The sequence below is a fragment of the Gymnoscopelus braueri genome (genome assembly GCF_963280865.1).
Source record: "Gymnoscopelus braueri genome assembly, chromosome: 22".
In the NCBI taxonomy this organism is placed as follows: domain Eukaryota; kingdom Metazoa; phylum Chordata; class Actinopteri; order Myctophiformes; family Myctophidae; genus Gymnoscopelus; species Gymnoscopelus braueri.
Window position 1 is genome coordinate 24,035,833 of NC_137624.1, and position 27,543 is coordinate 24,063,375.

Sequence of the window (27,543 nt, forward strand, 5' to 3'; positions counted from 1 at the left end):
CTATCCTGTATCCTATCCGATGATGCGATGCACCCGGCCGGCAGATCAGCGTCAGACGTAGCGCTAGGTCCGTTATTTTATTTGCTCCACTGCGCCCTCTACAGATCTGGTCAATATAAATGACCATAGACCAGATCTGTAGAGGGCGCAGCGGAGTAAAATAAATGATTTCCATCTGGCGGACATATTTTATTTTATGCCCAAAAAGTGTATTATACAGAAAAGGTGGGGTGCTGAGAGGCTTTCCACCCTGGAGAATAGACTTTCAACAACACAGAACAGCCTTTGTTTTGGTGAGTAGCGAAGTAGTTTTGTTTATTTTTTACTAAAGACGGAGACCTCGCACGGCAGTGCAATGTTCGGTCTATGAGCAGAGCAGCGCGGCTGGCAGAGCGTTAGAGAGAACTCACTAAAACGCTCTGGACCAGGGCTACGTCAAACGGCACACTAGCTGATGTATCCTGGTGGGAGGTGGAGCTTTGTGACGCCGCTGACGCGGTACAGTATGTATGCTGAATCCAGTGGTGTAAAGTAATTAAGTACTTGTACTCAAGTACTGTGCTTAAGTACAATTTGAGGTATTTTTTGAGTGGTAGCTAGCCACTCCAATGACTGACTTTGTGTGTATGTCTGTCTGTCTGACTGTCTGTCTGTCCGTCCGTATGAGCTCGGCATTAACAACAGCTCTGTGTCGGTATGAGCACGGCCTCAACAGCTGCAGCTGATTGCAACACTAAGATGCAACCAGTTACACTAATTAATTCATCAAAGGCACCACTCTCTTCACACTGGGTGTGATTTTTACTTTACTGGAGAATTTCTTATTTTCAATAGCCTACTTTTACTTCTACTCCACATCTCAGAGGCAAATATTGTACTTTTACCCCACTACAATTATTTGAAAACTTTAGTTACTACTAGTAAACTTTGTAAATTTTGATTATTATTACAAAACCATTTGATTTTTTTTTTGCAGATCTACAAGCGCAATGCATTGCAATGCAAGCATATTGTGAGCTTGTAGATCTGTTATTTTCAAAAGTGAATTCCGGACTTTTACTTGTAACAGAGTATTTCTACATTGCAGTATTGATACTTTTACTTAAGTAAAAAATGTGAGTACTTTTCCCACCACTGATGCTGAATCCCTTGCTTTAATTATGTAGCCAAATGAACTTGTCATGATTTATTTATTTATTTATTATAAGTTAGATCGTTTGATAAGGCTTTGTGGAATTCTCTGCCTGGATATTGTTGCCATTCTCATGATGAGACATGTTTGCAAAACCTATCAGTTGCTGACAGTGATACCCACTTTTCCTAAATTAATTAATCATGTCTGGATTTTACTACTGATTCTTAGCTAGATGAAGTTGAAGAGTCAGGCACAATGAAAGATTAGTCGCCAAACCTTAAGTGGTCCATCCATTCATTTGTGCTAAATTAAAGGAATAAAATAAAATTTAAATAATTTAAAAAAGCTACCCACAGTGTGACTGAGCTTGTTATCTTCTATAAATAGGCCAAACTACAACTGAAAGGCCAGTGACATTATTTCAAAAGTTCAGCGAAGAGAAGGACCAAGATGCTTGACTAAAAATGGATGCAGATGAGTGGCTTGAATCTAAGAGCACTCATGTTTCTGTCATAGGTGCTGGTTAACAAATGGCTGGCCATCAGTTTCATCCCTCGATCAGCCCAAGTCTCCACTCCACACCAATGAAGTCCTCTTCCAAAATATGTCTGTGTTTCCAACATAATCACAACTGGTTGACTTCCTGGAAGAAACGCAGTGATCCTTTGAGTGCGTTTTCTCTAGGCTCTTCATCAGTGTTCTGGTGCCAGAACCTGTGGTCCCGAAGAGTGGTGGGGGTGCAGACCTGTACAAGGACTCTGTATGGTGCCCTGCTTACTGTCTGGTAAGGCAAGTTTATTTGTATGTATAGCACATTTCAACAAGGCAATTCCAAAGAGCTTTACACAAACCATTAAGCATCAAGACATTAAGACGCAGAGCATTAAGTGAGTGCAAAAAGAAACATTAAAGGAGATTTAAAACAGTATAATTAGTCTACAGTGCAGAAGAAATTATTAAGAAGCTTCAGTAAAAAGCAGCAGCAATCAGAAATGTATTTTAGCTTTGATTTAATTGAACTGAGAGTTGTAGCAGACCTGGAGTTTGTTCCAGATATGTGGTGCATAAAAACTGAATGCTGCTTCTCCACTTTTAGTTCTGAATCTGGGTTCAGAAGGCAGACCTGTCCCAGATGACCCCAGTAGTCTGGGTGGTTCATGATTTATCACAAGATCAGAACTGTATTTTGGCCCTAAACCATTCAGTGCTTTTATAAACCAACAGTAGTATTTTGAAATCAATTCTTTGACAGACAGGGAGCCAGTGTAAAGATCTATCTGGAGTGACTAAAATGAAATAGTTACTTTTATATCTATATCTCTATATATATCTATACAGTAGTTAGTTGTGCTAGTTAAGATAATGTTAAATATGAATAAATATGAAAGGAGGTAGGGTTTTAGGTAAAGGAATTACTTTATTATAGCGACGTTTCGATCTCACAGGGTCTTCATCAGGTCAGTATACTATAAATATTAATACATAATAAAATGGAAATGACTGTTTTTCCTTGTTATATACTATTGTTGTGGGGAGGTGTGGTGCGGTGGTCCTTGAGGACTGTTTGAAATATGCTGGCGGTCCAGATCTCAAAAAAGGTTAGGAACCATAGATCTCTATCCCGATCCGGTTACCAAGCAAACTTACAAGGCATGACTCAGGTCATAGTACCTCCCATACCCCATACACTGAAGCTACTGTAATGCAGAGAACAGAGTTGTACAACCCACCAAATGTTCAAACAGTCAGTCAGCGTCCAGCTAAGCCCAGTTCAAGCACGCAAGTGAGGGCGGCCAGCCGGCCAAGCGTGTGGTGGCTGTAGCCAGTGTGTTCCTGGTCTATTGGCTGACTCATCTTATTTTATGCATCACCAACACTATCCACACTTCATCATTAATAGTGGAGGTGGCTAGCTTCAATCAGTATATTGCTGCAGCCTCCTATACCTGCATCATCTCTTACATATTTCTGCATGGGGTCGTTCTCGCAGAAGAAAAAGCTTTTATTGTTCACTTAAGCAGGATTATGATAATAAACGTGATAGTCTGTGACCCCATACACCCTGATAGTCATCATGAAATTAAGCTTCCCCTCGTTCTACTTTTGCTCATCAATTCAAGCATTCAGATGGCCAACAATACACATATACTGCAGCTGCTGTGTACTCAAATATTAATTATCACTGTATATCAATGGTTCTAAGTAGTGATGGGCTGGTATCTATGACGGCATTATATTTGTTCTGTAACCACTTAAATCTTTCTGAACATTTTCCACAAAATTACTCAGGACCTTCAAATCCAAATAGCTTTGCTTACATTACAGAAGACTAAACATGAAACATCATATCCTCTACTTTTGTGCCTGAATAATTAGAGAGGAGCCCCTCAGCAAGCAATTACTGCAATGTAGGGATGAGATAAAGCAGCCCTGAAGACTATTAATAATTATCTTCAATTAAACAAAATTACGTCAACAAACACCAAGGATATTAAGTACAATTATGAACACAGAAAATATGCTTCCTGTTGATAAGCATTTGGGAAAATATGCAAAATAGTCCTTTGTCTGTGACTGGATACACATTTTGTTCACAGCTGACCGACCGGCTGACTGGCTATTTACACGGACAGATTTGAATGAACACAATGAGGTAGGTTTTATAATAAATTTTGTTTGTTTTTAATACACATTGATAAAGTAAAAACAATGCCAAAAATTTCTTTGTAAAAAAACGCCTTTAATTAAAAAAACAATCACTGCTGACCAAAGTTCTCTGTATACAATTTGAAAAGCACCATATGTAACAACTGAATTTAGTTTATATTTTCTCTCTGAAAACACTTGATCACAATTTGTTATCTGTGCATAACTGTCCCGAGTTTCGAGAAGGTGGCATACCTGCTTAGGTTCATTTTCCCATAGCTTCGGTTTCATTGGCTTAGCAGCAGATTTAAAACGCAAATAGCGTGATGTGAAAATGTTTTTTTCCAGGTTAAAATCTGCTGCAGAGCCAATCAAACAAAGCTAGAGAAAAATCTACAGGAAATGGGTATGCCACCTTCTGGAAATCTGGGACTAACTACAGTTATGCACAGAGCCTACTAAGCTCAACAAAATGAAGGTATCGATGTGATCAGATAAACGTGGAAGAACAGAGGCAATCTTGAGTAAGCAGAACAAATTAAACTGAGTCAGGAAAAAAGTATACAGTTTCTTTGCCAATAATATTTAACTCTAGATTCAACTAATGCATTCAAATCCAAATATCAAGTACAATTAGTTTAAATTCTCAATTCTATATTTATCTGTGAAAGTGTCAAATACATTTGCAATTGTCTGTCTTTTACAATCACCAATGTCTGGGGGAAAAAAAAAGCTATTTCCAGCCAGCAGTATCATTCTTTCTAAGAAATATCATTGCAGTGATTAGACGTACAATAAATGTATACACAAATAAGTTACAAAACGTTTCCACTACAGCAGCCAAACCCAACACCAGTGAGGTATTGGTCTGACAGGAGATTTTACTGTAGTGTATTCTGACAGCCACTTATCACAGCCAGAAAAAGAGGCTGAAGAAAAAAAGCCTGTTTTGGGGAGAGAAAAAGATGGGGATATGATTTTCCAACTAGCTTGTTGCATATTACTGCACTGTAAAGCCAAGCGTCCATGACTATATGCAATTTAATATTGCATATTGCAATATGCTGTAAAATATGGTAATCAATCTTCCCAATGTCTTCCCGACAACCAACCAATCAACCACGGCATGAGCGTCCAACCATCCAGACTATGGGATCTGGAGTCATCTGTGACTATGCCAATGACTATGGCCGCTAGCAAACACAAACTGAACAATGCAGCTATTATCATAAATGTATAATATTGCTTTACAACAACGCGAACAATGAGGAAAAGAATACTCTGTTTTGGATGAATATAGACTGACGCTTGGACCTATTGTTCTGCACCAAAGTGTGTCTCATTTCCTAATAGTCTATATTAACCTTATTCCTGATTGTAAAATTCTCTGGTCTGACCAAACAATATATTTTACGTCTAAGGGTTGAGTAATGTTTATGCCTGCCCTGTATACTGTAATATCTAACTGGTTGGAGACACAGCAAACAATCAACTAGTCCATTATGGCGTCACTGCCCAACGGACCGTCCATCTGGGCTATGGGGTCTCGACTTGAAAATGAGCCCTTTTGCATTCAACGTGCTAAACAGCAGCCCTGTTAGTAGTGGCTGAATGAGATAAAAATCGCGGTTTCACGGTACAAAAAAAAAATTGGGTTTTAACTTTGTGCTTTTCTTATTATGTCAACGTGTTCAGGGTGTATTGAGGCACAATATTTCTCAAAAGCCCAACAGCTGTTGAGCACATTGAATGCAGAATGACTCAATTTAGAGATTAACTGCAAAAACAGCCATTAACACCAGTTCTCATAACAGGAGTCTATTGAATACCAGGAACCTCTGTGAAAGGGAACCGTGCACGTATATAATGAACACCGATTGACAATGTGTGTGACATGATGGGAAAGGGTTGGATTTTTATTGTGGTTAATGTTCTGTTTAATGTATGCCAACTGTGTACGCTCCAGTGGTCTATCATTTTGTCCTTGATGGTGTATTCATAGTTGCACAGAACCTCAGTGAAGTTTCTCCAGCTTGGCCTGCAAGGATTTGAAGTTGCCAATGTTTTGTTGCAAGGCAGAGTTTGGGCTGAGACCCTGCAGCTCCACCAGGTAACCACAGATGTTGTCAAGACACACGTTGGTGAATCGCCGTCTGCAATAGAATAAGTCAATCGATTAGGAAATTGGCAACATGCCTTTGTTGAAGCAGGAACGGCATAACTAAATGGTGATTTGACGGTAGATGTTTGTTTTGGGACATAACATTGTGCGTCTCCCAGACACATCGATATTAAGTTCAATGCATTCTTTTGGAAGAATATGCCTCTGAGACGCGCAACATCACTGAAAGTGGTTATTAACCAAGTTAGAGGAAAAAAGAGGAAAAAGGAAAGAAAATCCATGGCAATTAGGGAGCTGTGGGATCTATTTGATGAGAACATAACACTCCTCAAATGGAGACCGTTATAAACATAACTTGTTTCAAACACATGATGGTAAAGCAGCAACTCTCTCTATAACTGTTGCTCTCTTTAACTGGTTATGCCTTCATTAAAAAAAAGGAGAATTAGAACTACAGCTTCTTTTAACACATTAGCAGCCAAATGAGTAGTCATGACTAATTATTTTAGATGGGAAGTGATTTCCTATCTGCCATGTAATGTAGGTGGCTCCTTCTGTAGGTTTTTGGCGATTTTGAGAGTGATGAGTACCTGTCATATGTGGGTACTGTACTGGGGTCATCCACATATCCTGAGAGAAGCACATGGATACACTCAATCAGGTGGAGGGGCTTCTTAAGGCGTTGCCAACAGGGATCCTAAAAATGAAGGGTCAGAGATGATGATGCCACATGAGACAATTTAATGTAGGGCTGGGCATTAGATCAATATTATATCAATATTGTGATATGACACCAGATATTGTCTTGTTACAGTATATGCTAATAAGTAAACAAATATTGTTTTGTCAAAATATGATATCGTCATAATATTGAGGTATTTGGTCAAAGTTATTGTGATATGTGATTGTGTCCATATCGCCCAGCCCTATAATCTAATACTATTTAATGACTTGATTATTTGACAGATGTACCCGTGTTTTGGAGAGTTGGTCATAGACTTCCAGGAGGCGAGGCAACTGTACTCCAATCTCCTGCATGGTGTGTGTGACAAAGCCCACGTCCCAGTTCAGCTTACACACCTCCTGCTCCAAAAACTTCACTAGGAATTCTAAGGAACACAAGACAGATAATTTTTGGCAATGTACAGTATAGAAATAGAGACATACCATAGTGACATGTTTACTACAGCAGACAGGTCTCACCACTGAAAATATAATTTAAACTAGAAAAAGTGCTCCTCGGAGCACAGGTCTCCGCCAGGTCAGGTAGGTTATTGTGGCCTCCTGGTGGCGCTATAATAGGCCATTGTGAAGAGGGTGCCCGTTTCTTCTTAGGCCTTTCACGACAATCGGACACTGCATTCATGATTTGAGGCATTTTGTTCCAAAAATGTGTTTAGCTAAATTAGACCTGCTGGTGGCGCTATAACAGGCCAATGTGAAAGGGGTGGCATTTCTTCCTCAGCCTAGTGGGTGTAAAATTTCACGGAAATCGCAAGCTGAGTGCATAATTTGAGGCATTTAGTTCAAAACGGAGCAATCCTGCAAATGTTCTGAATTGGCATCCAGGGAGTGTGTGTGCACAGTTTCGCAGCGACCGGGCCAACGGTGCCAGAGATTAGCTGGTGACAGACGGACGGACGGACACACGGACACACACACGGACGGACGGACAGGGGGTAAAACATACTCTCTCGCCATGCCTTACGGCCTGGCGGAGACAATAAAAACATGATGGAGCATTGGGATCCTTATATACAACTCTGCTACTTTGAAGCAACACAAATTTATTGCAAGAGATTGAGTTTGTTTGTGGCCTGAAGTATCACCAAGTAATGGGAATGCAACTTTGCCACTTTATTGCCAAATATATGAGTCACTGCACATCATCATATGTGCACACGGAGCTGATAAGAAGTGTATTCACTTTCAATCCACTATCATGTTAATCTGCTGCTGGCAGCATGTGGGTGTTTTAGTTAAGTGTTGTGTGGGAGTAACTGCCTGGGGTAGTCGTCCCATTTGGCTAATATAAATGGACATAGTGATCTTCATAAATGCTTCACGTCTACGTGCAAAACTATTTCACGAGAACAGTGTTGGTGTAAATAACAGACTCACTGAAAAAATATGATTTTACATGCAGAGATTATCAACTACAATCAATGCAACTTTCACCAGATGGCATTTCCTGGATTTACATACACAGGATAACAGTGATGCTTAATCTTTGGACCAATTATGTTGGCAATTAATTTAGAACGAATATTTGGAAATTCTTTCTAGCTAAAATGATTCTGAAGTCCCAATTAATTTTCAGTCCCATAGGTAACACAGAAGACTTAAAGCAGATCTTTATTAGATGCAACTCGAACTAGCCAAAACTAGGTGTGTGATTGTGTATGAATACTTACCAAGAGGAAAGTATCTGGGAGTTCCAGCATAGATCTTTCCTAGCGACACCAGTTTTAAATTGAGGGCCCTCATTCTGTCTGCAGGACTCATGGCTACACTGTCAGCCAGCTCTGAAACACAGGATACGCACATGATGACACATGATGCAGAGCCGGACCGATGCCAGATTCTGGGGTCCGATGCCGCTCAAAGTTGTGGACAGTACTAGACCACAGATTACACATAATTAAAAAAAACAATTTGAAAAACTTAGATTTGAGAACATATGAAAACAATTATACAACAATTATAATTTAACTTTAATTATACAATGAACAAGCAAACAAATAAAATACACAAATATAACTTTATTTAAATCTCTTTTAAATAGCCTATCTAGAAGCTTACAATGTACAACACACGTCGCAGGCAATGTGTCCCCGAAGAATAGGCTGCATAAATGGCAATGCCGATACAGTCAAATGACGGCAGATATAACAGATATATTATATACCAGAGTTAGTGTCGAAGTGTCCTTGAGCAAGACGCTGAACCCCTAATTGCTCCCGATGAGCAGGTTGGTGCCTTGCATGGTTTCCTCTGCCATCGGTGTGTGAATGTGTGTGTGAATGGGTGGATGTAATGCAAAATCTATGTAAAGTGCTTTGGATAAAAGCACTATATAAATGCACCATTTATAATCAGTCGTGCTTTACAAAATAGCATAGAAATGACACTTTATTTAGGTATAGATAGATACTGTAGGTATGAGTTCGGGCTGGCCCTGAACATACAAAGGTTAGTTTGACACACACACATTTATTTATTTTATCTTTTGCTTATTTTTTTCCTGGCTCGCGGTTACTCACTCTGCACTTTGCTAGCCATCCAGTTTAGAGAGGATTCAGAAACAGTCTGTGTGCGAGCCTGTATGTGTTTGCAAATTGCCGGATACAGTAGGCGGACCTCTAGACTGGATCCGAGCAGAAAATAGAAACGCGGCTCTCCACATATACTGCGGAATGCCCACTGACTTGAATTATAAATGTAATGTTCAGGATATATCCTGGAATGGTTGGCAGATTCAGCCAAAGGAGTTCAGAGGTGGAATAACTGAATGTGGATTAACTGAACGTCACACTATCAAGGGGCATTTATCACAGACTGCAAGTGATGCTACTGTAGATGGTGGCTGGCGTTGTCTCCATACAGTCAAATATGTCAATCATCAAGGAATACAGAGTTCTTCTTCCCAAAGCCTATGCCTAAATAAAATGACTTGGCAACAGAATAATGAGATTCACAAAACAAAATCGGCGAAAGCGCACTTTAAGAGATTATACATGCCTTTCTCCATGATCTCCTGCCACAGTGAGTGCACTAGAATTGGGTCCGAGTGTCCAGCACAATGAATGATGGCCAGCTTGCACTCTGACAACTTAAAATGGTCAGCAAACTCTCCATAGAGCTACAACGAAGAACACAGTATAATGTTTATGACCATTTCCTCATTTGAAAAAGGTTATTAAGGAATACACAGCACTAGACTTATTTATATTGGTAACCGGAACAGTGGGCCCCTGAGGACACAATTTTCTTAAAATATTTTTCATAAATTTAAAATGTAAATTATACATTTTATATCGACATTTATTTTACAAATGAGGGGCCAAATGCATATACGGTAAGAATTTTTTTAAGACATTTAGAAGGCACAATATTTCTACCGATGCTACAAAACCTGTGATATCCAGTCATTTTGGGGATAAACAAGAAGTTGATAATGTCTGATGATGAAGGTCTGATAATGAATTATTATTACATTATATATATATTTTTTTACATTTAGGAAAGAACTGCCAATTTAACGTTGAGGTGCCCACAAGGTTTAGGTGCCCACTGGACCTGTATCCCTCCCTATTGATCAAATATTAGTATAAATACATTTGTATTGTGTTGATCCCACAGGGGAGAATTAGTAACAAGCAACCAAGATACGTTAAGGTAACAGGTACACATAAAGGTCCATGAAAGACAGACTTCATAAAAAGTGCATGCATACGTTTAGTTTTTACTCTTTCAATCCATGTGTCACCTCACCTTAGTGATATCCAGAAGTTCTGAGTCCAACTGTGAAATGGCATTCTTCACTGAGGGATGTTGGGAATACTGTCTGGACAATGTGTCCTGGATCTGTACTTGGATACGCACCACCTAGGAACAGGGAACATAATGGAACAGACTACCAGTTACCGTCTTGAACTAAGACTTATTTACGGTGTGGCTCTGCAGGAGTTTAGCTGTCTAGAAGAGGGTCTGTCTGTCTATCCGTCTATGTCCAGAGCTAATCTCAGATCAAGCTGAAACCTTGCCCAAGTTTAAAAGGAACTTTACCCGCGCCGTCTTGAACAAATGCTGATGTTTAATTTCACAGTCTGCGGATGTTTAGATCAGTGGTTCTCAGAAGTGGGGTTTGGGGACTGCCAGGTGTCCTTGGGTTAATAGTATCAATTATTGGTATCAGTTTAACAACTTTAACCCAATATACATTGGCTATTGTCAAATAGTCGATGACAAGCTCACAATGTGCCGTGATGCGACGCACTGTGAGCTTGTAGAGAGCTGTGTGGTTGTTTTTTTTATCTTGAAAAATGTTTAAAAACTAAATATGTTTGAAACATTTTAACTACATAAATAGTTAGGTTACGAAATACATATTGACATGACATGAAAGAATTTGGGAACCACTGGTGGAGATGTCCAGTAGTGTGGTCTCTATGCGCCCCTGCATACCTCCATCTTTTCTTCAAGCTCATGAAGGAACTCTCCATCAGCCCCCTGGGCGATGATGCAGGAGGAGCTCTTGGCAGACAGGATGGCTCTAGAAATGTACTCTAACCGCTGCTGCAGGGAGATCTCAGTGCTGCACGGTAACACAGAGAAACATACAAGCAAATAAATTCACCTTTCCTGGGCTTTACGTTATATTTTACACAATTTCTGCTTTCAAGCATTACCCACTTAAACCCTACATACTCCATTGACCGGGTTCCCCCAGGGGTCACACTTGGTCCACTCCTTTTCCCTCTAAACCAGTTCTCTTCACCAAAAATAGATCTACAAGCTCACAACAAGCTCGCTACAAAGCTCATGAACTCAACTCGATGTGTTGTGCGCTTGTAAATGGGTAATTTTTGGAGAAGATATTTAGTGTACAGCAGGGAAAAAAAGGAAGGGGGCCTGAGAACCTGGTCAATTAAGTATACAGTTTAAGTGGTTAACATATGAGACTGTGCCAAACCTGTACATGTCGGCAAGGCGTGCCAGCACATGGGCTGCCTTTCCAAAGCTGCGGCTCTTCTCGTAGTAACGCCACAAGAGGTCCATGTTGCGAACCTTATTCTGGTCTTGCTTTATCATGTGCATCAGGTGTTCCTCCAGGAATGGAGAGTTCACCTCCAGCAGCTTATCAGTAAGGTCAGCCTGGATCAGCCAGTTGTAGAGGGCTATGTGAAACAGCTCATCCTGAGACCTCTGGGCCAGACCTAGCATCTGTTCAAACTACAAAAACAAAACATCATGAGATACATTATTCATGCGGATCTATTACGCCCGAATTTCTGTAACTCTCAAGAGTGTCCATTTGTACACGCTTTTTTTTTTACAATGTGGGCAAGAAGAGATGAGCAGCGAGGGGAAAATCTGATCTAAAGAAACTTATTTATGTGTCCCTGAGTTCCCTGAACTCTAAAACACAACATTAATATAATACCACAACCTCATAAAGTAACGATGCAATATCAGAATTCAGATGGGGCTACTAGCATTTAAAACAAGGTACATCATGTACTGTTCTAATGGTACCAGTATAGGTGGTGTCTTTGTTTATTCTCCCACTCTCTCTACTCCCAATCAAGTTATCGCTTATTATGTGTAGGACTCCACAGTACACTGGGTGCCTGATACTTGTCACGTGAAGGGGGCTTTAGGGTCAATGTCAAATATTCAGAACATATCCACTAGCTAACCAACTGATGGCTTTAGCTTAAGTTAGCTTTGTAGCAGCAACAAAGCTAACTTATTTTCATTATTATTATTTTTGTGAATATGGATCCCAGGGAGACTAGACTTTGCTTTGATGTCCCAAGCAGAAAAAGCTCAAGAACAAAGGTTTATTTGTGACTACTCATACAGGTACAAGCGGTGAAATGCATGTACGCGAGGTACTCAAAAAATACTGTGCTACAACATTTAAAAAAAAGCCTTCAGCACTGGCAAGATCAGCATAACACATTAAAGGTAGAGAAAGAACAAGAAGTGTATACAAATGTGCAAAATAAGGCATAACAGAAACCTTGTGTACATACTGTAGCAGTAACTCATGCTCCATTTTAGCCAGACATACATTTCATTTTATTTCTTATTTTTTTGTACTCACATGGGCAGTGGCATCCTCGTTACTCAGCATATTGGGGTCAGATGTCAGAACTGGTGGTCCAGGCTGCTTGGGGACACTAGGAGACTGAGGGGCAGCCTTGCTCTGGTTCACCAGTTCCTGCATGGTATCTGTGATGCATTTATAACATGACAATCTAAGAGAGAGAGAGTAAAAGGGTTATTAGTAGCAATCCGCTACTATAAGTGCCATAGTTAATACAAAGCTAATTATTCAACTGTTTGCCGTGTTACCTTTCCTGGCATGCCATCTGTCCAGCTCTGTCCTCCTCTGGCTCCCCGTTCTTATAGAAGTGGGGTCCCAGACGTTGGGGATCCTTCTTGTCTGCTGCCGTGAGGCACAACTCCAGGACTCCCTCGTAGAAACGGACTGAGGGAATTTGGGGGAAGATTTAAAGGGGGATTTCACTTCTGGGGTCATTTTCACACTTGCACACTCCAGGATGCTTGCTTCAGTATTTAGATATTTGTGTTTGATACTTGATTTTCCTGTGCAACATCCGACTCCATGTTAGACTCATTGTAAACACACGTCCCAGCTTCTCGTGACTGATATTTTCCTTCTAACGAACGTCGACCATCATTTTTCGAATAGTTATTTAACCATCCTAATATTTTACACTGTTTTGTTGCTTTCCTTTACTAATGCAGAAGTAGGTGTATGTAATCGTGTGTCTTCTGATGTGGGAAGATGTCGTGATTACAAGGGACATTATGTTTTTGATCGTGGCATTGTTGCGCCCTATAAATTAGAGTCCGGGATACACAGGAAGAGGGAGAAAGAGCCGGCTAATTTGCAGGCTGATCATGTGAGAGTGATTCTTGTGCAGGCCGAGTTCTGTTTCTAACGGACATTTAAAATTAAAAAAATGAAGGTCGATACATTCATCAGAAGGATAATATCAGTCATGAGAAGCAGGGCTGTGTGTTTAATGAGAACAACGGGGGGTTTGGTGTTGGCATGTAATGGATTGGGGGGTTTTGCTCAATTGAATATCAAATATTGAAGCAAGCAACTTAAAAACTGTCTGGGGTGCACACGAAAGTGTGAGAGGGGGAAATTATCCCTGAAGTGTTATAAAGTGAAATCTCCCTCAAGTGTTGCAGTAGCCAAGATAATACAAAAGAGGCATTGAACCAATACATACAAGCTTACAAGATAGAAGGATCTAGATTAGAAGGAGCATGATTATTATACATACCAATTACAGTACATGAGCAAAAATAGCAGTGGTGTGTGTGTGTGTGTGTGTGTGTGTGTGTGTGTGTGTGTGTGTGTGTGTGTGTGTGTGTGTTTGTTTTCCTACCCTGCCTGTACTGAGAACAGACCAGGGGCAGGTCTGTGTGGTGGCTGATCTGCTGGTACAGTCGTAGTGACTCTCTCAGGGTTCTCTCTTTATCTGCCTTGTTCTGAATCTGCCGAGAGCACTGCAGCAACTCATTAGCCTGTGAAGGAGGGAGCAAGAGGAAATGGAAACCAGAGTTTACAGGGTTCATACTGTACTAGGCTTGGGCGATCCCCTCTATTTTCATATTGCGATTCATGGCCACTCAAAAATCGGTGATAGACGATCCAAACGATCTCCAGGGTACGGCGTGAGTGGGTGGAGGCGGTTTACACAGCTCAGAGCTCGTCACTTTCCAGTGAAATCAATGCCGGCATGAACAACTTTTAGGCTTAGTGTCATCCTTGTGATTGCTCTCTATCTTGATGGAGATCCTGCTGTCAGGTGATGGGTAGTGTGTATGCGTACAGCCGCCTCTCGATCTCTGTCATTTCTCCGTTTTTCACACAGAACCAGGAGAGAACGTGATCCAAAGATTTACAGCTCCATTCACTTCCTGGTTAAAGTAATTGGGAAATATTCTGTATCTCGGCTCCTGTGTTTTACTATGCATTTTTGGCGAAACATGCTATTTTCGACGGCGTATAACAAGCGAACGGGAGGTCGCGATGACATATTTCTTTTTTCATGGAAGCACAGTGAAACCCTCCGTGATTAGCAACTGTCAGGGGATCGATCATAGTGGAGATAAATATTCTGTGGTTCTTGAAAGATTAGTCAGAATGCTTAAAAATGCTGGCAGAAGCTACAGCCCGTTTTAGAAAACCCCTGGCAGTGAATGTGCTAAGACAGATTTCCACGACCTTTCCAAAACGGAACCAAAATTATCACTTTACCAGGGCCTGGAAATAGCACCTTTTTTTTCCTTGACTGTAAGAACCCTGTATTTAATAAGGGTGATAAAAATGGACACTTGAAAAACAGTGACTGTCATGAAGTTAAAGCATACAGTTATGTGTGCTAATGTGTGTCTGACTGTGTCCCCTGGGTATGGAGACATGTACTTACCTTAGAGCACACGCTGTCATCACTGCTGTACAGTAAGGGACAGATATCCCTGAGGTGATTACTGACTGCATCCACGGAGGCACTGTCTTTGATGTAAACGTTAATAAGCGCTGTGATGAGAGCTCCTGTAAGCTCTTTACCCCGAATCACCACATCCTTAAAACTCACTCCCTTCATCTGCTCCTGGAACTCCTACAAAACACACAAACACACAACATTTAAGAACAAACTCAAGCCTCCTCTCCTCCACTGGTTGTCTTTGAGGGACAGCGCCAAGAGTCTTTCAGTTTCCAGCCAATGCTGTCGATGAAACTTACTGCACAGGCATTTCTATTCATAACATTAATTTAGATACAGTTCTGCTGTGAATTTAGCTGTTAACCCCGTTTGTAAATGTGCATGTGGTACACTCACTCACACTTGGAAGAAAGGGCCATGATTCTTTGCTAAGAAGAAATGATGTCGACTGAAAAGCCATTATAAATTCTTAACATTTCTTAACAGTTCATACATATTATTATAATCTCCCACAATTTTCAAAATTCCGTGGAAATTCACGTTAATACATTTCGTTGTCTTGATTCGGTCCGAGCTTTCTGCAAAACAGAAATGAACCTAAGGAACTAAAAATAAATTGTACACTGAAATTATGACAATGCAATGATGAGATTTATTGACGCAGATCCTCAGAGAGGGAGCACAGTGCGCGACAAGTGACTCGGCAGACTGCTTCATCACACGTTCATTTCAGTTTCCTAAAGGAGGATAAGCCAAAATCAAGTCATAGGCACAAAAACAGTGTCAGTTATACTGAAAACTGCAGTGTTGAGAAAATCCCTAACTGCGACAGACCTAGTGTACACACACACACACACACACACACACACACCAGGGCTCACATTTTATGCTAATTTCTTGGATGTATAAATATGAGGATTTACACTCCAAGCTAAGCCAGGGCATGAACACCAAAAAGAGGGTATGTACGCGTACTCCACTCATCCTGCAGTTAAGTGAGCATACGTGTGTCCGAGTGAGAACATGTAATACCTTGGGGAGCTCTGAGATAATGAGGCTGAACTGATGGTCACAGAGAAGCTTCCAAAGGGCCAGTGTCTGACAAGAACGATGAACCAGCTGCTGGATACCCTGCAGGGACATTTTCTCATAGACCTGTGCCTCCGCTGAATATGACAGATAGAGACGGAAAGAGAGATAGAAAGACAGAATCAAATAACGAAAGGGGTGTGGGTAAAAGTAAAATAACCCTTATCAGGTTGTACCTAAGCTATAAAACCATGCATCACACACTGGAGATAAACTTGTGTCAGTCCACATTTATTTTATACACATTATGACAAAGCGCCAGTGAGCGATTGATTGAACCACAAGATGAAAAAAGAGACAACGTAAGTATTTTGTTCGTACATCCACAGAAACTACCATGGAGTAGTTTTTAGTAGTGCAGGTCAGGATAGAATGTGGGAGATCAGATCACCACTGCAGTATGGCAGATGAAACCCTCCCCCCCTCACACACACAACATACTGCAATGTATGATGCCCATCACTCACTGTGAAATTTCCTCTGGAGTTCCTGCTGTACTTGCTGTGAGCTGGCTCCATCAGGGCGCATGAAACCCAGCAGCCTCTGTTGCAGGTTGGCAGGGGAGCTGAAACTGTCAGCCAACAGAAAAACATGTTACCCACAAAACCCCAGTAGAAAAATAGGACAGGAGAGATTGCTGTACGTGCACTTCCATTAAATGCCAAATCAGCCTATTGACTGAAAGCTAAGCCTATTAAATGGAATGTTGCTTTAAGTGTGTGGACAGCATTTCTCTTTTCCTACTGGCGCGTGGTAGATCCCACATACTGATAATCACATGTAGTGCAGTGAAATTATACTGACAAAAGTGTGGTTTGTGCAGATATCCCCTTTGCTTGGGTTCAGATTCCTCAGAGAAATTATTTCAAAAGTAAGTAAAAGTAGCCATGGGTGGCCGTGGGTGTACTGTACACATTTTAGAATAGGAGCTTGGAGTAAGATTGTACAATTTATTTATCTTTATATATTTTTACTTTTGATATTGACTCTGCATATTCTTGTCTATTTCTCTGAATCTTGAAATAAACAAAACAGTGAAAAAAAAAAAGAATAGGAGCTTAGTGAAAACCTTTTTGCTTTGCATAATCTTTGTTTACATTCCTGGTGTATCTACTACTGGTTCTCAGAACACAAGCTGACAAAAAAGCTACATTACTACATTGGAAACCTTTTTCTCAAAGGATTATATCATTTAACATTAAGAAACAAAACGGTATCAAATTAAAATGCAACACAATGAGTGGCACACTAAGGACAGACTAGCATGTTGTACATTTTACAGAGAGTAGTTGTATATCTTCTTTCCACTGTTTTTATTCCTTAGTCTTAGTGTTTTTTCCCCTATTAAAGTTGTTTTTGTCGTTTTCTCATGCCCCCATGTAATGCGTCTTTGGGTACTCAGAAAAGCGCTATATAAATTTTAGATATTATTATTATTATATAGCCTTGCATGCAACTTCCTCATGAACTCCGTTACCTGGCTGCTCCCAAAGCTGAGGGGCTGAATTGGGAGTTCTTATCAAGGAATTCCTGCAGACCCTTTAACTCCAGAAGGACTGACTCCAGACCAGAAGGGCCAACACTGCTCTCCAGCTGGCAAAGGAAGGGAGGGGGAACAAAACATTGATTTGCAACCATTACCACCATTGTTAAAATCTTGGACAACACTGCAATTTAACTTTGAGAACATAAATGTGATTAAGGGCTATACAAATGTCGATCTCGACACATAATCTCATTATTATGGTACTTACAATAGTCATAGTCTGATTCCCTTTGTTAATTGTCTTCTCAACAGCAAGGCTCCCATCCCAGATACTCCTGTAAAAATTATTCAGCATCTGCATTGTGAACATACACCAGCACTAATGGTTCCAACAAAGATGAAGTGAAGAGCACTAGTAAATTATGACCCAGATACCATATTTAATTCATGCCAATGTGCCAAATCAGTGCAGACATTGCAGTTCAGTTACACAACTGACCCCAGAATACGGGTGAAGTAGACGCTGATGCCATTGTGTTTTCCTGAGAAGACCACCTCAGGGCCAGCTGACATCGAAGCAATAGCGGCAGCACCAGAAGGTATGGGGGTCGCAGCCACAAAAGGTGTCATTGGTAAAACACCTACGGAAAGAATGAGAACGGCTTAGAGGGTTACAAAAAAGTAATTATGAAAAGGTAAGGCTGGGCTTAAAGCTCCCCTCCAGCCAATTTTACGTCCCGTTTGCCATCATACTGATCATACCAGGGTTGAGATATTTACCTGGTAAAGGAGAACTAAACATGGGTCCAACATTGCTTGGAGATGTGATGGCTGAGGGGAATCTCATCTGTGCTTCTCCTCCATATCTAATAAAGCAATGAAAAAGTTCACGGCATTAGATTTTTAATGCCCAAATTTAGCATATTATGATGTACACGATAGGTACATAATATCCACAATGCCTATTGGGCATACTTAGGCTATAGCATAGGTTGTTGTGTACCTTCGGTCCACTAGAGGGCGTTTCAACTATCAAAACTATTGTTCTGTTGTAAGTTAACATTACCAATAACCACTTGGAATTACCAACAGGTGATGCTTTCTTGCCAAGTAGCTAAAGATTAAGGCTTAGGCACAACATTTATTACGTTAACTTGAATGGATTCTTTGCCCATCACATTTTAACAAGCACGTTAGGCATCTAAACCACTGCACTCCAACGTCTACCATGTTTAAAACATCACTGTTCTATCCACATTTTCTTACATGCAGAGCATTTTGTATTTACTGCATTTTATAATCCCATCTGTGGCGGCAACTGCATGGGAGAGTAAACACAACACTGACCTGAAGAAGGCTCTGGTGGCCCACACTGAAACTTCTCTGTCACAAGCAGCATTAGAACAAGCCAGGATCAAAGCTGTGGCACATGCTTGCTCCTCCTGAAAACAGAGTGAAGAATCAAGCGTATGATACTTGAATAAAGTGTGATGCACATTTGTTTGTGTATAATCTGATGATGTACAAAATTGCTATCTTACCCTGTGCAGCTTGAAGAATCGTTCAATTTCTTCACCTTCTCCTCCAGCACCGCTAACCAAGAGGTGGCGCAGCTGGTCAACCGGACGTAGCTTATGGAAGATGTGACTACCCTACAGTACAGGAAATAATATACATTTAGGCGAATTATGGCAGTAAATTTAATCAACTGCTTCAAACAGACCGACAAATCTTTATCTCTGCAAGAAGGAGATCATGCATTCGCCCGTCTGTTTGTGTGAGTGACCTTCTGCAGCTGATCTTGCAAACTACTAGGCCGATTCGTCGTCATATTGACAGCAGTCCAAGGACCTCAATTCCTGAATATTTTTCATGTATTTTTTACCCCCATGTATAATTGCAGCGCAATTGAACTTCCTAGCTATGGGAGAAGCATCCTGCTACTAACTAGGCAATTAAAACACTCCTCTCCCTCCGGCTTATGGGATGCATGTGAATCGGCAATCGCAGACATGTAAATAGACAGTGCAAATGAATGTTATTTTAATACCACAATGCACATTAAAATGTCTTAACGAACCAACCTCCAAATTACGAATGTTAATGTCCAAGCACATAAAATCTTGTCTTAACTCAGTCTTTATCCCCTTGTTTTATTTTTATCGAGCTACACAACTAGTACAAATAATCATGGGTACGTCTCCCTTGAATGTCTGTCTGACAGCTGTGTGTGAGAGTTGCGAAAGAACCTCACTGGTGCGGCCCCTCCCACCCAGTAATAACTGATGGGAAACTGACAGCTATCAAGCAGGAAGCCTACCACGCGATAAAGTGTCATCCATCAACTTTCAACAAAAGAGGTCCGACAAGAAATCATAAATAATCCACAACATTTGTGTCATGTCAAGACAATTGTAAGCATTTGACTTCAGCACAGCAGATTTCAAACTAATGCTGTATGTTTTTTATTTATAAATAAGTGTTCTAGAAGAGAAAATAGCGTTGATCCTGCAAGAAATATGTCAGCAACAAAAATACGATTAACTGTTTTAAGTGACAGAAAGTGTACTATGCCAGATGCACCCAAAGGAGTATTACTTGTTTTTCTATTACTGTAGCTTACAGCTCACAGTTGCCACTGTAAGCCTAGGTGGAAATGATTGCTTTAATGTCCATTCACAATGCCGGGACGGTGATAGACACAAACGTGTTAATAGTAGTTTGACACAGCCCATTTTACTTTACATGTAAACTGTAGTATGAATTCTAAAGTTGCATCTTTGTATGATTATTCACTCAATTTGTGATGGGGGCATATTTACTTCAAATATATAATAAAGCCTCATTTAAGAAAAAACAAACTCATAGAAGTTGACAGTTCTCAACATATGTTCAGTCTCAAATAACCACATTTGGACTGATAGGTGAGGCAGAAGTATTCCTAAGCTCCAGAAACAAACCTTGCCATAGCTACAGTACTTACAAACTACAGTGTCATAGTCACCTGAACTATTTGATCCAAACATAAAGCCTTTTAAAAAGTATAACTGCATTCTGTAGTACATCACTATTATTACTATGGCTCTACTGAACACACCTTTCAAGTAAAAGTATTGCATACTGACCTTAGCAGACAGAAGGACAAATCTTTGTGGAGGGATATTGTGTTGTTCAACAACCACAGGTGAGTCCGTAATGGGGACCAGGTCTTTGTTCAGCGGCGTGGAGCCCTTGGTGGGCCTCTCCTCATTAATAGCGCAGAGTGCCCAGGAATGACCGTCTACATTGGACATCATCTACAACACAATACAATTTATAGAACATTAAGAACATCCCATGGCACATAAATGCAAAATATGAGTGTACTGCATCAAACATAAGCTTCTACCTGCGTCTCCATCAGGGGTTTCTTGAAGGGGAAAGAGTCATGGTTGATGCACCACAGGATGTCGCTATCCTCTGTCTCAGATGCAGCCATTAGTAGAACTCCTTCAAGGATAAAAAAAAATCAATGTATTACAATCAGATGTGACCACTTGACTTGTATTCGACAGGAGATAAGAGCAAAGACAGTGTAATACCTTTGCTATGTAGAGCCTTGTGGACCTTTGCAGGCTTCTGCAGGGTTGAAGATGCAGAAAACCCCGGTGGAAGACGGACATGCACCAAGGCAAGAAGGCTGGGTCTCGCAGCAATATGCTTCAGTTGTGGCGGGGTAAATTGTGTGGTGCTGAAGTAGAGACGCACACCTAAAAACATTTGTATTAATAAAAAGGTATTAGTATGTCAATAATACAAAATTACACATCAACCACATTTTTTACATTGTGAAATTAACAATACACATCACTCGGTTTCCTTACCTGCGTGAGTAATGGCAAGCAGGTGACAGTCTGAAGACTCAGATCTGTCAATCACAGAGATCTGGACAATAGGTTTGAAGACAGAACGATCAATTGTCCTGTAATTGGAGAAGACGTGAAAAAGGATTGAACAGATATCCAACACAGATATGCTGGAAAAATATGTTTACACTTGACAAACCTAGACTTACCTGGCAATGTTTCCAGCTGCACCCACAATGTAACTCTGTGACATACATGCCACACGACTCATGCCCATGCCATCAGCACCTAGGTCATATACCTGAAATACAAACAAACATCAACTTAACCAAAAGGTAAAGGATGAATCCTTTCAAGAATTTTAAGATCAGGAGTAACAAATATACATTTCTGATACACTTCAATTTCACAAGAGACACGTTATCCCCAATTGGAACCTCTCCCTCCGCTATATAGCTCCGAGATGAGGTCCCACTGTAGCCACACCGGGAGCAGTACTGGCACCTGCCGACTAAATAAGCGATAAAAAAAAAAATTCAACCCTGTCCTAAAAAGTTTACTTTCCGCTAAATCCTCAAACATCTGTAGGTTTTGGGGACTACCTTTACTTTTTGGATACGATGTGGCAAAAAAGGTGATCCACAGACCGTTTGGACGGACTCTACCACTGCCGGTACAGTGGCACCTCATCTCAGAGCTATATAGCGTAGGGAGAGGTTCCAAATGGGGCTGGAGACACACGTTAGCAGTTTAAATAGTGACACAACATCCAATAAATTCACCTGTAGGACTCCTTTCTCTGAGCGTGTGAAGAGTGTGTTGCGGGAGTTGTCAATGGCTATCTGCATAATGGGGTCTGTTGAACACAACAGCATGTGTCTGCATTATAAAACGCTGTATTGGACCAGAGACATTTCCCTCATCATTTGAATTTGAAGCGCTTTCCTTACCATCTTCTGAGAACCAGAACTGGACCATGGAGGGAACAAGAAAGGATAGGCTGCTTTTGGAGTGGTTGATTTTTTGGCATCGCTGGCTAAACCAGCCTGCCTCGGCCTGGTACGCAATCTCATACAGGCAGCCGTCCTTGCCTGCCATGAAGATGCGTCCGTGGTCTGTGGAGGCAATGGCCAGGATGTGGGTATTGTCTGTTGGTATGGAGTAGAGTGGGTCCGGCAGCAGTTGCATCCCACCAGACATGCTGTCATTCAACCCTATAAGAGAAAATGAGAAAGGTCGGGACACTCCAATGCAGTAGGTACATGGGCTAAGAGGACACTGTGGGTAAACTAACCGCATCAACAACATCACACAAAATAACTAATATTTCGGTGCACAGGTCTGGTTGTGGGAGTTCTCACCTGTATGGCCTTTAGGGAAACTGAGTCCAAGGATAACCACATCCACTGGAGTGGCTAGCACTAAGAGATAGTGGATGTTAGGCTGGAAAATCCCTGAGAAGAAAAAAGGAAATCTTAATGGGGACTCCAATAGAATTAGAGTTGCACCGATACCGATACCGTATCGGTATCGGCTACCGATATGACTTATTTCACGTATCGGATATCAAAAAAAAATATATATATATATATCTTTTTTTTTTGTGTTTAACACATTGACTGCCAATCACGTAGATCTACGCGAACCGCTTTAAAGCCGCCACGTGCCAATCGCGTAGATCTACGTGAAGTGAAAAAAAAAGTTTTTTTTTTCCAATTTCACCCAAAGACCAAGGAGATATGATTAGTTGAATATCTAGACTCCTATCCACCTCCTTGTTAACTTAAAACTTAAAAATGCTGTATTTCGGCTCCTTTTTTTTTTTTCCAATGAAAAACTCTGGCACTGGCTAAAAAAATATGCAATAATTCTGGCAGTCAATGTGTTAATACAATTTTAAGAAGCAGCTAAGTATGCACATTGTTTTAATTTATTATTTGTAGGTATTTTCTTTTGGTGATAGATCATAGTGCATTTGTTTTTTTTCTACTGTTATTGTACTTTAAAACAGTGGTCTTCAACCTTTTCAGGCCAGGGACCCCCAAACTGATGGGGAGATAGAGCAGGGACCCCCTACCTCGTAGGGTAGGGGGGGGCTACCACATATATTGTATATTTATGTATAAAATTGTGTTTTATATTGCCTGCTCCTACGCACCTGCCCCAGTAGGTGTGCAAAATAAAAATTCTCTACAAAATATGTATAAACATACCATGTTATTGTGCATTGTGCCTCCATTTATCTGTTTGCTATGGATTCATGTTATGTTTAACACATTAACTGCCAAGACCGTAGCCCTACGGGCCGTTAAATCCAACTGTTAAGCGCCGAGACCGTAGCCCTACGGGCTGCGGTCTTTTCGCGCATGCGCGGTCCGGGTGCACTTTCGGATTTTTTTTGATCCACTTCCGTTTCCGGTTTGATGACAGGAAATAGAATTATTTGGGATCCGGTTTTCACGATCACGCCCGCCCTCGTTCTACAGACGAAACTGAAACTCAATTCTCTTCCTGTAGTTTTTTCTCCTCGCATTTCACTGTTTAACGTAATCCGCTCTAACTCAAACATGGATGCCCCGTTTGACACGTGGTTTTCACTGGGAGATACAGGGAGATCGCGCGGATGTAAACAGACTGTGTAGCGCTCAATCTTAAGGATTTTAACAAGATCTATGGCGACATGAAAAAAACAAAAAAACAACAAAAACACCTTGGCACTGGTGAGTACATTATGAGATTAGCCCTTGGCAGTGGATGTGTTAAAGACAAATTGAAAAAAGTTTTTTTTTTTTTTCAAACAAAAATATTGTTTAATCAAACAACAATTTCGCGGACCCCCTGCAGTACCTCCGCGGACCCCCTAGGGGTCGCGGACCCCCTGTTGAAGACCTCTGCTTTAAAATATTCAGTAATAAATGTCTTTAATTGAAAGGTAATGCATTTTTTTTGTATTTAAAGTTTTGCTCGGATATCGGCATATATATCGGATATCGAAAAATATCCTAATTGATATATCGGAATTGAAAAAACCTGTATCGGTGCATCTCTAAATAGAATACATCAACCAATTTTAGTGGTTTAAAATGAAGCGTTATGTCTACCTGGCTTTGGTTTCACGAGACCCACTGACAGGATGGTTTCAATGAGACCATCAAAATATGCCACATCACCACTGCAAAGAAAATGTTCAAAATGTCAATACATACATTTTATATTCCTTACTGGTCTCTGTAATGGTTTAACAAGGCAACTGCTTAAAATGTAAATGTACGCAGTACGCACCCATCTTCATAGTTCCACATGAAGATGTCATTGTCTATGGTGAGCCACGCTCGACTTATCTCAGGAAAGACTCCCATCATGCAATTACACTGCATATCTATAAAGCTTAGTTAAGATGAATGCAAATATCTTGGGCACATCATTTTGTATGAGAGGAAATCTAACAAAAAAACAAAATAAAACAAAAGAGAAACACAAATATACATTTGTGTACGTATGTATGGCAGGTATCAATGCACAACCCAATTAGTTTGCTTTGACAAAGGATACGGCTGAATTGCTCCACCAGTTCAGGAGGTAAGGGTACCCTGCGGACTGCACTAAGCTCTGGGAGGTTTGGCACACTAAGTAGCCCCGGGCCCTGGAGTGGATAGTCCATGTCTGACATTCCAGAAAGTGATGGCATATCTGCAAGGAAAGGAACAAAATAACAGTAATACGCGATGTCAATTATTGTCATAGTCACTGATGTACAGTAGGCTACAGCAACAGATTTGACAATGAAGCACAGTGTTATTGATACTTCTACTAATACATTGGTTCTCAACGTGAGTCCAGGGACTTCCATGGGTCCTTGAGGGGGTTTCATGGGCTCACCAACTAAATGGATGCTAGTAGGAACCAAATGGACCCTTGTGGGTTTGTAACTCAGAGAGTACAAATATTTGTGCACTCTCTGAGTTAGATTAATGGAGGATTTTATGGCGAAGATTAGTGTCCCAAAGAAAAAAGTTGTATCAAACGGGACTCAGTGGTCTATGCATATCAAACTGGGGTGATCTGTTCTACTGTGCATGAAATGTCATCACTTACTGTGAGAGGGAACCGACAGCAGCTCTGACAGATCGGGAAAGCAGCGGTCCTCTTGCAGGTGTCGGTCAATGAGCCGACCAGAGCTCTCCAGCGCCTCGGCGAGCGCAGCAGCTGGGCTGCTGGGTCCAACGCTGGACGGCATGATGACGATGCTACCACCACCACCACCACTGTATGAGACACATCAAAGTAGAAGTTAATCCACTTAAGCTCTATATGTCAATTAAGTGTAAGTGTCATACATCATATCGTCGCTGTCGGGTGGAAACGTGTTAGCCCTAGAATGACTGTGATATTACATACATTTCATGTATTCCATAGATCACTCCCATGCCCTCCCGTTGTGGCGGCATTTAAATTACAATATTAATTGATTACTGCGAATTGGAGTCAGATATTGTCCTCTAGTTTCATATCCATTTGAAAGTTGTGGCAGAAAACGTGTTTAGTAAAATATCTCCACTTTTCCACGAGCTACACAAAGACAACATTCTCTGCCCCGCAAAGATTGCAGGAATGAACAAATGAAAACTTCCTTTGGTGAGCAGGCATGGGGCACACAATTGACAGGTGCGTTGCGATTGGTGCGGGGTAATTCATCGCTTTCATTTGTTCAGTCCTACAATCATTTTGAAGAATGTTATCTGTGTGAAGATGGTGGAAAAGAGTTCTTTTTTACTAAACACGTTTTCAAATTCAAAATTCAAATGTATATGAAACTGGAGCACAATATCTGACTCCCAAGTCGCAGCAATGAATTATTGCATGAGTACACACGCAGCACCACAATGAATCTCCTACCTGAGAGGGCATGATGGAGGTGATCTATGGCTGTGTATCTGGAATGTCATGAAATGTATGTAATAGCAAAGTCATAATAGGGCTAGAAATGCATGTTCCTTTTATTATTTTGAAAGTTAAATAGTGAAAATAGCTGATCTACAGGCTCACAATGTGTCATGAGCTTGTAGATCTTCTATTTTCACTAATTGTGTACAACACTCTTGTACGATGAAGCAGGGAATCAATTTAGGAAAAAAACAAAAACATAAAAAGTTTAAATAAGGAGATACAAAGTTTCTGCCTGACATCAACAATATGCAACTCCAAGTGTTGAGCATAAATAGTGGAAATAAAAGCATGTATATAAAATACAAGTGTATATATGTGTATATATATATATATATATATATATATATATATATATATACACACACACATCAAAAAAACAAAAGTATAAACAAGAAAATAGTAAAAAGCCAGATTTAATAAACAAGCCAGGCTAAAAATGTGTGATCTACAAGCCCACAATTGCGATGTGACTATCGTGAGCAGAGCTTGTATAGATCTGCTATTTCCGCTATTCTTTGACACTTTTCGCTCAGGTTGACAGTGGTTACCTATCAGATAATATTACCAATGTCTTCCCTTAACATAAAACACGAGGATGCCGTTGCAAAAACTGACACAAAACAGACAAGTGACTAAACTCTTAAGTAACTCGAGCGGTTAGTTGTACAAGAAGGACCATTAATTAACAACAACACTAACAACATTACTAAACCGAAACGCTAGCTACATGCTAGTTAGCATGTAGTTAGTAAGTATTATTGAAGTGTTTGAAAATAAACCTGAGTACCTGTATTAAAATATATGTCGCGTGTTTCTCGCCGATGTGGCTGTAGAGTTGGTTTCCCAGGACACCGATATGAATATAAAAAATAATATTGTCTAGAAATAAACAACCAGCTCAGACTAGCAGCCCGCCAACAACCTCATGCACTTCACCACAGCACAGTTGAAAGATGACAGAGGATGAGCAGATGACGTATTTCCGGTGAGGATAGACGCACGCCTGCATGTGGCTATAGAGCACTGCTGCCTCCTACCGGTCACAGAAGGAA

At 40.6% G+C, this 27,543-nt stretch overlaps 1 protein-coding gene across 1 annotated transcript; it reads right to left on the bottom strand.

Moving 5' to 3' along the window:
• Nucleotides 1–3,789: 3,789 nt before the first annotated feature.
• On the bottom strand, nt 3,790–27,426 carry LOC308077810 (nuclear pore complex protein Nup155-like). Its single transcript, XM_080418754.1, has 33 exons — nt 27,279–27,426; nt 25,640–25,809; nt 25,097–25,234; nt 24,827–24,923; nt 24,646–24,716; nt 22,906–22,998; nt 22,495–22,758; nt 22,327–22,400; nt 21,754–21,845; nt 21,563–21,660; nt 21,281–21,448; nt 21,088–21,188; nt 20,825–20,995; nt 19,241–19,351; nt 19,047–19,141; nt 18,480–18,565; nt 18,199–18,340; nt 17,968–18,034; nt 17,691–17,806; nt 16,681–16,784; nt 16,157–16,290; nt 15,107–15,298; nt 14,060–14,198; nt 12,987–13,122; nt 12,736–12,889; nt 11,599–11,858; nt 11,091–11,220; nt 10,398–10,511; nt 9,645–9,765; nt 8,318–8,428; nt 6,876–7,012; nt 6,494–6,600; nt 3,790–5,934 (listed from the first exon to the last, which is right to left on the bottom strand). The coding sequence occupies exons 2-33, from the start codon at nt 25,779–25,781 to the stop codon at nt 5,796–5,798; spliced, it is 4,104 nt and encodes a 1,367-aa protein (XP_080274880.1). The 5' UTR covers nt 25,782–25,809; nt 27,279–27,426; the 3' UTR covers nt 3,790–5,795.
• Nucleotides 27,427–27,543: the final 117 nt, after the last annotated feature.

What these genes read in the sequence shown, in the direction of transcription:
- LOC308077810 (XM_080418754.1), bottom strand. Translation starts at nt 25,781, where the DNA reads ATGCCGTCCAGCGTTGGACCCAGCAGCCCAGCTGCTGCGCTCGCCGAG. An exon ending in ATGTGGAACTATGAAGATGG is followed by an intron (nt 24,717 to 24,826) that starts GTGCGTACTGCG and finishes TTTTCTTTGCAG; the next exon opens with TGGTGATGTGGCATATTTTG. An exon ending in AACCCCTGATGGAGACGCAG is followed by an intron (nt 20,996 to 21,087) that starts GTAGAAGCTTAT and finishes ATTGTGTTGTAG; the next exon opens with ATGATGTCCAATGTAGACGG.